Source organism: Etheostoma spectabile, chromosome 5 (genome assembly GCF_008692095.1).
Source record: "Etheostoma spectabile isolate EspeVRDwgs_2016 chromosome 5, UIUC_Espe_1.0, whole genome shotgun sequence".
NCBI classification, from domain to species: Eukaryota; Metazoa; Chordata; class Actinopteri; order Perciformes; family Percidae; genus Etheostoma; species Etheostoma spectabile.
In genome coordinates, this window is record NC_045737.1 from 37,531,735 (window position 1) to 37,542,769 (window position 11,035).

At 42.4% G+C, this 11,035-nt stretch overlaps 1 protein-coding gene across 1 annotated transcript in view; it reads right to left on the reverse strand.

Annotated features, from left to right (window-relative positions):
• The window catches only part of nup133 (nucleoporin 133), a gene marked incomplete in the record, with an annotated part of 100,913 nt that overhangs the window by 47,575 nt on the left and 42,303 nt on the right, over window positions 1-11,035 (reverse strand). The window contains 5 exon segments of the mRNA XM_032516326.1: window positions 91-188; window positions 1,256-1,419; window positions 4,896-4,987; window positions 6,652-6,800; window positions 9,704-9,854. Coding sequence (XP_032372217.1) covers window positions 91-188; window positions 1,256-1,419; window positions 4,896-4,987; window positions 6,652-6,800; window positions 9,704-9,854 — 654 coding nt within the window.

The following is an 11,035-nucleotide window of genomic DNA, read 5'->3' on the forward strand; positions in this document are numbered from 1 at the left end:
GATTTAAAATCCGATTTTCTTTTTAAATATCTGGTGTTATTTAACAGATTTAAGTGTGTTCCTGGTGTATTTCAGTTTGTGTATGTGCACCTGAAGCAGGAAGTCCATGAAGCAGCCGTGGGCCTTCATCTTGTCCTCCAGCTGGTGGAGGATGATGAGGGACGTGAGAGGAAAGCCACTGCCGCTTTCTGGAAGAACGGAACCAGAAAAAAATGGATGACAACATCAATCAAATACAGCAAATGTAACACAAAACACACAGTCTTCACTTCCTTAAACCCTCGTGTTGTCTTCACCTCCGGGACCCTCTCGTGTCCCTTGGGTCAAACTGACCCGGAACTTATTTGGGGTTTTAAAACCAATTCTGAAATAACATTTTACTTCATAATCTATTAACAAATAGTCTTTATCTCAATTTCTAACAGCTGAGATAACATCTATGTTTAGGGAATGCATCAGTCTCTACTAGAACACTATTAAACATGGAAGTGGGGTTAGTTTTTTATCATAAGGTTATAATTCATGTTAAAAATCCACTATGGAAACAACATAAGTGTCATATCCAGAATAATGTTCTGAGTCAGGAATCCATGTTTATCTCAGGAAATAAGGAAAGGACGTTGATAGAAGGTAGAAAACATGTAAATTGCACCATTTTTCAAGTGGAAGTGTTTTTGAAATAGTATTGAGTAAAAGTTGACATATTCCAGTCTGTGATTATCATCAACATCCATTCCTTTAATTTTAGTCTCAATAATTCCTAATTTCTGCTTTTCTAACTCAAACATTAGGTATAATTTCCTAAAAATTAGGTTTATTGACCATAAATTCCAAAAATAATTGTAAAACTGAAGTTAATAAGTTAGTGTTACGTGGTGTTAAAACCTCAAAAAAAGGGACAAAAACATAAGAAGAAGTTAAAAAAGCCTCAATAAAAAGTGTTGATTTTCAATTTTGACGGGAAGACAACGCAAGCGTTAAAAATGGAAGTGGGGTTTGTTTTTTGTCATAAGGTTATAATTCATGTTAAAAATCCACTATGGAAACAACATAAGTGTCATATCCAGAATAATGTTCTGAGTCAGGAACACATGTTTATCACAGGAAATAAGGAAAGGACGCTGATAGAAGGTAGAAAACATGGAACTTGTTGCATTTTTCTTCTTGTAAAAATGTGAAATGGGTCACTTTGACCCGAATACCGTGCAAAGGTTAAATTAATTGCTTTTTTTTTTTTTATGCTCAGTGTCCCCACCGTCGGGGACGGACTCGGCCCAGCGGGGGTCGGAGGCCGGGTAATCGTCCACCAGGTCCAGGTTGATCCGGGTCACCAGGCCGTCCAGCTCGGCGCCCTCCTCCCCGTCGGCGTGGGGGGGGAACAGCTCGTCCGTGACCGTCTGAGCGCCCACCAGATCGTTACTGCAGGACAGAAGAAGAGTTTCCATTTATTACGACTAAATCCTCCTGAATCCCAAATCCCTAAATCACCCAGAGTCACTCTAAAACTATTGATACCAACTCAAAAATCTTTGTAAAATGTCTGTTCAATAATGAATGAACTCAGTAAAGGATTTTTTAGACGTAGACTTGTCTTTATTGATCCTTTTGGGATGACTCCCGCAAGGAAATTGAAAGTTCCAGCAGCAGTTTTAGCGAGAAAAGAAATTAAAACAAATAGATAAAAAGACAGTATAAAGACAACAAAATAACAGTAATAATAATAATAACAATAAGAACATTCGTCAAATAAACAAAGAAAAGACCATAAATTGTTATTAAAGTGTCAGAGTTGAGTCCAGTGTTGAAGTGATAAAGTGACCAGGTGTGAATTTAAGTCCAGGTGTGCATGTATGTATGTATGTGTACTGTATGTATGTATGTATGTATGTGTACTGTATGTATGTATGTATGTATGTATGTATGTGTACTGTGTGTGTATGTATGTATGTATGTATGTATGTATGTGTATTATGTGTGTATGTATTGTATTTTACTGTGGTGTATGTTGTATGTATGTATGTGTACTGTGTGTGTAGGTATGTATTATGTGTACTGTGTGTGTATGCATGTAATGTTGTACTGTGTGTGTATGTATGTATGTCTGTATAAGTACTGTGTGTGGTATGTATGTTATGTATGTGTACTGTATGTATGTATGTATGTATGATATGTGTACTGTGTGTTACTGTGGTATGGTAGTCTGTTTTATGTGTACTGTGTTGTTTATGTATGTATGTATGTATGTGTACTGTTGTTGGATGTATGTATGTATGTATGTATATGTGTGTGGTTATGTTGTTATGCTATGTTGTGTACTGTTGGTGTGTATGCAATGTATGTATGTGTTACGTGTGTTGTATTATGTATGTCGTATAAGTACTGTATGTATGTATGTATGGTATGTTATGTATAAGTACAGTATGTATGTATGTATGTATTGTATGGTATGTCTGTATGTATGTAGGTATGTATGTATGTATGTGTACTGTGTGTGTGTGTAGTATGTATGTACTGTGTGTGTATGTATTGAGTAATGTATGTATGTGTACTGTATGATCTGTATAAGGTATGTCTGTATGTATGGTATGTATGTATGTGTACGGTAGTATGTATGTAATACTGTATGTATGTATTATCTGACGGTATGTACTGTATAAGTACGTGTATGTACTGTATGGTATGTATGTGTACTGTATGTAGTATGTGGGTTACTGTATGTATGTATTAATGTGTTACTGTATTTGTATGTGTGTCTGTGTATGTACTGTATGTATTATGTTGTATGGTGTATGTAGTATGTATGTCTGTAATAGTACTGTATGTAGTATGTATCCTGTTACTATTTCTGTATTGATGTCATGATAAGCCTGTATGTATGGATGTCTGGTGTACTGTATGTAGATATGTGTAGCTGTATTGTATGTATGACTGTGTGTGGTATGTATGTATTGTTCTGTGATAATAAGTACTATGTATGTTTTGTTAGGTATGTATGTATCTCTGTCGTAACGTTACTGTAGTATGTAGTAGTGTATGTATGTATAAGTACTGTATGTATGTACTGTGTGTGTGTTAGTATGTTAGGGTTGTCCTAAGTACTGTTGGTGTTGTATGTATTATGTATGTACCTTTATGTATGTATGTGATACGTGGTATGTCGATGACTGGATGTATGTATGTCTGTATGTCTAGTATGGTCTGTCTGTATTGTCCTCTCTGCCCTATTTCCTCCTCCCCCCTAGTGAGGACTTGTAGAGTCTGATGGGATGAGGGACAAAGGAGTCCTCGAGTCTGTCGGTGTAAAAAAAAGAGCCAAATTACTCGAATCAGCTCGACGCGGAGAAAACAAACAAACTCTTATTTGTGAAGATTTAAATGCGCATATTTGAGCGTTTTTTCTCAATAAATAAAATTTGGTTATAATTGCGATAACTTGATTAAACCTGATCATCCCCAAATGTATTAACGGAAAAGGTGAGGTCGTCCGATATTCTGGCTCTAGACTTTTAATCACCAACATACATCCACAACAACAGGTGGCGCCAAGTATCAGGAACATGAATGTGTCTCTAAATCAGACTAATGCTGCACTATATGAGTTAAATATCTGGTATAACGCTGAATAACGTTGTTGAATATTGCCATAATGATATTATTTGCATTACATAAACCAACATAAACCGATATTAAACTATTCCCAGCAACAACAAAAAAAAATCATTTCCAACATTTTTAATTAGACAAATTGAACATTGAATTGAATATGAAAAGGCACCACTAACAAAACTGCTGATATTTTCTTTCAACTAACACAAAAACATCTCTGAGTGTAGAGCTGGGCAATATATCGATATTATTTCGATATAGTGGTATGAGACTAGATATCGTCTTAGATTTCGGATATTGTAATGTGACATAAGTGTCGTATTTTTTCTGGTTTTAAAGGCTGCGTTACGGTAAAGTGACGTCATTTCCTGATCTTACCAACTTAGTCATTATATCCACATTACTGATGATTATTTACCTAATATTTTGTGGCCCCAAAGGTATTTAGACCAGTTTTGATGCTTACTTCAAGTGGATTTATTTATTCAATTTATAATTTATATTGTTTATTGATCAGTAAAGTGGGAAAATTGCAATTTTACGCTCTATTAGTAATCACTACACACAGGCTTGAAATACACACACATGCTCAGGACCAATACATGCACTAGATGTCAGAGTGGGGGGGGGGGGCCCTGCCAGCTGGACCAGCGCCTTGAGCAGATGGGGGGTAAAGTGCCTTGCTCAAGAGCACGAGGGGACTTGAACCAGCAACCTGCACAAATCATGCACAAATGGAGAGATGTCAGAGTTGGGGGGGCTGCCAGTGCTGGACTAGCGCCCTGAGCAGTTGGTGGGGGTGGGGGGGGGGAGGTAAAGTGCCTTGCTCAAGGGCACCTGGCAGTGCCCAGGAGGGGAAGTGGCCTCTCTCCAGCTACCGATCCAAACTCCGTACTTACAGGGACTTGAACCGATGACCGATTTTTGTCACTTTTTCAATGTAGTGGGTCCTTTTATTTTCATGTGTTTTTTCCTGAAGTTATTTGATGTTTCTAGTGTTGACATTTTCAGCTTATTTTGAAGGTCCATTTTTTGTGATGAAAAAACTGAACATGGGTCAAATTTGACCCGAGGACAACAAGAGGGTTAAAAAAAACGGCAGCAGCCAATGAAAAGCATGCTGGGGTCCCCAAAACCGGCTGCACCCGTGAGACCGGGTGGGGGCGTCCTATCATCAGGGTCGTCTTATATGCGGTATTGTGTGAAACCAGCAGCCCACTCTGTCCCATTTCCCAAACAATCAATATAAGAATTTGCATATATATGAAGATTTGGGATTGTTACCGTACCGACAGAAGTGCAGGAAAGCCGCCTTCAGCAGCTTGGTTTTGTCCTCCTGAGCTACCGGCTCAGATCTGGTTGGAGTCTCCATGGCTGAAACCTTCAAAACACAAGAATCTACATTAGAAATGCATTTTATATTCAGAACCAATCACGTGCTTCTTTTAAGTTTCCTGTTGTCCGTACTGGAGTTCCAATTTGTGACTTTACAGTAATAATAAAGACAAGTATTGAGTGATTGTATTTTAAATGAGCACAAGTAAAGTAGAGCTGACATAACAGCTGTTATATATTCAAACGGTTATTTTAAGTTTTGAGGGTCTTTTACATGCTGTCTCAGCTAGCGGTTAGCCGAATTAGCTGTTAGCTAAGCTAACGTTAGCTTTCCGGTGGAGACAAACAGACTTTCTCTAAACCTCATGTTGTCCTCATGTTGTCCTCGGGTCAAATTGACCCGTTTTCCTATATTACTGTTCCTAATAATTCCAAAATAACATGATTGATTCCAATGCTCTTTGCCGAGTACACATCTCTACTTTCATTAATTTTGGAAGTGTTGTTGAAATAGTATTGAGTAAAAGTTGACATATTCCAGTCTGTGATTATCATCAACATCCATTCCTTTAATTTTAGTCTCAATAATTCCTAATTTCTGCTTTTCTAACTCAAACATTAGGTTTAATTTCCTAAAATTGAGGTTTGTTAACGATAAATTCCAAAAATAACTGTAAAACTAAAGTTAATAAGTTAGTGTTACGTAGTGTTAAACCTAAAAAAAAAAGTGACAAACACTGAAAAATGTGTTGGAAAAAGGGACAAAAAAAAAAAAACGTAAGAAAAGATTTGAAACATTGATTAAAAAGCGTCAACAAAAGAGTTGACTTTCAATTTTGACGGGAAGACAACACGGGGGTTAACCGTCTACGGGAACAGACGGTGCAGTGTCGTAAATCCACGTTCATCATGATATCATCTGCACGTGCGCAGGACGAATCGTGTACCGACAGCTTTCATACACAGTAGTGAAAACGAGCGTTATGTGTAAAAGAAAAAGCATCAAAACATTGAAAAAAAGTGCCTAAAATACATAGATTTTCTTTTTATAAAAAGAGACAAAGACGCCATAAAAAGTGTTGGTTGTCGGTTTTGACCTGGGAGGATGAAGCATGGTCGAATGGAAGACAACACAAGGGTTAAAACCCAAAAAACATGAGCACCGAACAGCCCGGGACTTTGTGGAACAGCCGACGGTTTCCTGCAACAACAAAGCAGTCGCTCCGTCTCTTTCCTTCTCTTTCTCTCCCAGAAATGAAGCTGCCTTCAAGTGCGGTCGGAAATGTCTAAACCTATAAAAAGGAGCTGATGAAAAAAAATTACTGTGAAATACAAAGTCTACTTGTGCTACATTGGGGGGTTAAAATACACAACAGGACAACACAACTCTGATTGTTTGTTGGTTTTTGGGCGGTGCATGCTAGAAACTCTGCAGGGGGCCGAAACTTTTGCAGACGCCATTGTTTTTGTTTTCTGTTATTTTGAAAGTGTAAATGATGGAAGTAAAATCTAACTTTTTGTGACATATTATACGAATGTCTAATCTGTCATTTGATGCCTTTTGGAGATTTTTTCATCTTTTCTTGGCTTATTTATGCACATTAATTAATACAAACGTTTACCTGGGGTGCCCAAACTTTCGAACCCCACTGTAAATCAATATTGTTCTTCTTCGTTGGTGTTTACCCTCACAGCCAGTTTGAGTTTTACCTCCGGAGCCAGCGAGGAGCACAGCGAGTCCTCCATGGTCTCCGGCAGGATGGAGGCGCTCTCCCGGGCCACCACCGCCACCAGGCCGCTGTTCAGGGAGAAGAACACCGGCAGGTCGGCGCAGCAGCCTCCTCCGCGTACACCGTCACCTGGAGACGGACAGACGGGTGGAGACGGAAACCCGTTCAGAGACACTGACTGTTTGTTCATCCCGTGGCTTGCATTTATCATGGCTTTCTGTCATGGGTGCATGTGATTTTACACGTTTTCTTTCCAATTATTTTAACATTTTAAACACTGGAGCGTTGTCAAGAGAGTGAAATACTCTTGATGAAGCGACTACGACGTTCAGTAAATGGAGAGGATGGAGCAAGAGCAGAGTGCGTGATGGTGCTTTTTTTCAAGTCTGTGACATACATGGAAGAATTGTTGGATGTGCAAAATTGTACAAAAAAAAAAAAAAGGTACAAAGTAAAGTATGAAACTATGATTTCAGGCTCTAAAATCATGGTAGCAGCTGTCGCCATGGTCCCACTACACATTGTGTTGTGCCCTGCTACACCTGCTACGTCCTGCTACGCTCTGCCGTGCCCTGCTACGTCCTGCTATGCTCTGCTACGTCCTGCTACGCTCTGCCGTGCCCTTCTGCTCTCCTGCTATGCCCTAACGTCCTGCACTCCTTCTGCTCGTCGCCTGCTACGACGTCCTGCTATACGCTCTGCCTGCCCTGCTACTCCTGCTATTCTCCTGCTTCACGTCCTGCTCATCTGCTCTCTGCACGTGGTCCCCTGCTTACGTTCCTGCTACGCTCTGCCGTGCCCTGCTACGTCCTGCTATGCTCTGCTACGTCCTGCTACGCTCTGCCATCCCCTGCTACTCCATGCTCATACGCTCTGCCGTCCCCTGCTACGTCCTGCTATGCTCTGCTACATTCTGCTACATCCTGCTATGCTCTGCTACGTCCTGCTACGCTCTGCCGTGCCCTGCTACGTCCTGCTATGCTCTGCTACGTCCTGCTATGCTCTGCCGTGCCCTGCTACGTCCTGCTATGCTCTGCTACGTCCTGCTACGTCCTGCTATGCTCTGCTACGTCCTGCTACGCCTGCCGTCCCCGCTGCTTGTACGTACCTGTCTACGCTCTGCCGTGCCTGCTACGTCCTGCTATGCTCTGCTACGTCCTGCTGACGCTCGCCGTCCCCTGCTTACTCCTCTACGCTCTGCGTCCCCCTGCTACGTCCTGCTATGCTCTGCTACGTCCTGCTATGCTCTGCTACGTCCTGCTACGCTCTGCCGTGCCCTGCTACGTCCTGCTATGCTCTGCTACGTCCTGCTACGCTCTGCTGTCCCCTGCTACGTCCTGCTACGCTCTGCCGTGCCCTGCTACGTCCTGCTATGCTCTGCTACGTCCTGCTACGCTCGCTGCTCTGTTGCTCCCTGCAACGCTCCTGCTACGCTCTGCGTGCCTGCTACCCGGTGCCTGCTATGCTCTGCTACGTCCTGCTACGCTCTGCCGTCCCCTCTACGTCCGTGCTACGCTCTCTACGTCCTCTCTACGCTGCCTCCCGCGTCTACGCTCGCTGCCGTCTCCCTGCTACCTCTGCCGTCCCCTGCTACGTCCTGCTATGTCGCGTCACTCCTTCTATGCTCTGCTACGTCCTGCTAAACGCTCTGCCGTGCCCTGCTACTCCGCTATGCTCTGCTACGTCCTGCTACGCTCTGCCGTGCCACTGCTACTGCCTGCTATGCTCTGCTACGTCCCCTGCTACGTCTTGCCGTCCCTTGCTACGCCTGCTACCTCGCTGCCGTGCCGTGTACGTCCTGCATGCTCTGCTACGTCCTGCTACGCTCTGCCGTCCCCTGCTACAGTCCTGCTACGCTCTGCTACGTCCTGCTACGCTCTGCCGTCCCCTGCTACGTCCTGCTATGCTCTGCTACATCCTGCTACGTCCTGCTATGCTCTGCTACGCATCCTGCTACGCTCTGCCGTGCCCTGCTACGTCCTGCTATGCTCTGCTACGTCCTGCTACGCTCTGCCGTCCCCTGCTACGTCCTGCTACGTCCTGCTACGCTCTGCTACGCTCTGCCGTGCCCTGCTACGTCCTGCTATGCTCTGCTACATCCTGCTACGTCCTGCTATGCCCTGCTACGTCCTGCTATGCTCTGCTACAGTCCTGCCTACGTCCTCTATGCTCCTGCTACTCCTCTCACGCTCTGCCGTGCCCTGCTACGTCCTGCTATGCTCTGCTACATCCTGCTACGTCCTGCTATGCTCTGCTACGTCCTGCTACGCTCTGCCGTCCCCTGCTACGTCCTGCTACGCTCTGCTACGCTCTGCTACGCTCTGCCGTGCCCTGCTACGTCCTGCTATGCTCTGCTACATCCTGCTACGTCCTGCTATGCTCTGCTACATCTCTACTCTGCTCTGCTCTTCCTGCTACATCCTGCACGTCCGTGCGTTCTTATGCTCTGCTACGTCCTGCTACGCTCTGCCGTGCCCTGCTACGTCCTGCTATGCTCTGCTACGTCCTGCTACGCTCTGCCGTCCCCTGCTACGCTCTGCTACGTCCTGCTATGCCTTGTAATGCCCACAGTGCCCTGCTATGACATGAACTACTACAAAGAACTAGTACAAACTACTATTTTTTGTGACTGTTATTGCCACTCTTCATTCTAACCCCAACCGGTCGTCAGACACCACCTACCAAGAGCCTGGGTCTGGGCCTGGGTCTGGGCCTGGGTCTGGGCCTGGGTCTGTTCCAGGTTTCTTCCTAAAAGGGAGTTTTTCCTCTCCACTGACACCCTGTTGCTTGCTCTGGAGGAAACTACTAGACCTGTTGGGTCCTTGTAAATTATAGAGTGTGGTCTAGACCTACTCTATCTGTAAAGGGTCTCGAGATAACTCTTGTTATGAATTGATACTATAAATAAAATTGAAATTGAATTGATTTCATCACTCTCCATTCTATGAAACAATAAATAATTTGTTCATCTGAAGCCAAGGATGAAGCCGGAGAGCATTTCAACTCTGGCGAGCCAAAGTGGATTTCCTCACCCGGTGAGTTGAAGCTGATTTTCTCGTCCGGCGGCGCCCCCCTGCTGGTCCCCGTGGAGCAGGCGAACACCGTCTCCTCGTTGTACAGGAAGGCGGAGGAGCCGGGGGAGCGTGGCAACACCAGCCGTGTGGCCTGCAGCGCCTCCACACTCTGAAACAACAAAAACAAAAAAATAAAAGCTTAACCCTCGTATAGTCTCTCGTGTCCCTCGGGTCAAATTGACCTGTTGGCCCTATTTTGGGGTTTTAAAAACAATTCTGAAATAAAAATTCTAGTAAAATTTTCCTTCATGATCTATTAACAAATACTGTCTTTATCTCAATATCAAACACCTGAGATAACATCTATGTTTAGGGAATGCAATCAGTCAATGGCTTTTCCTTAAATGTTATTTTCAACATTTTCATGTGTTACTTTCACTTTTTTAACATACTTTACCATGACTTTTTTCATTTGTTTCGACTTACTATGACTTTTTCGTCACTTGTTTTCTATAAACTGTACTTTTGCTTTTCGAAGTTTAAATCGAAATTTGTAAAAGTGGAAATTGTTTGGTAGAAAGTCGTAAGTTGGCAAGTTGAAATAAAGTTACACAAAACACTCGGGACCATCTCCGATCCAAAGAAGAAACTTCATCTTCAAATTTTACTTCATGATCTATTAACAAATATTGTCTTTATCTCAATTTCTAACAGCTGAGATAACATCTATGTTCAGGGAATGCATCAGTCTCTACTAGCACACTATTAAACATGGAGGTGGGGTTTGTTTTTTATCATAAGGTTATAATTCATGTTAAAAATCCACTATGGAAACAACATAAGTGTCATATCCAGAATAATGTTCTGAGTCAGGAACACATGTTTATCACAGGAAATAAGGAAAGGACGCTGATAGAAGGTAGAAAAAAATGTAACTTGTTAATTCATTTTTTCCTTTTTGTAAAAATTTGAAATAGATCAATTTGACCCGAATACCATCCAAGGGTTAAGGAAATAGTAAACCCAATGACATCCTCAGAAGGAACTTTTAAATCTCTGCAAGTTGATCTTTATCCCTTTTTCTCAGATATTCAAACCAGCCGCTGCTTGAAGGTCATGAAGTAAACATAAAATGTGCTAATAAGACACGTGAAACAATCAATTTAATTTAAAAAAAAAACCTTAAAAATGGTCAGTAGTCACAAAAAAAATGATGTTTTCCACACTTAACATTTAGTAGTATCAAGCCACGGTTTTGGTTAAGAGCTGCAAAAGATTAATTAATTCATTAATAACTCGTCAGCTACAATCATCATGTATTTTACATTGTATTTAGAGCAAAGGCAGACA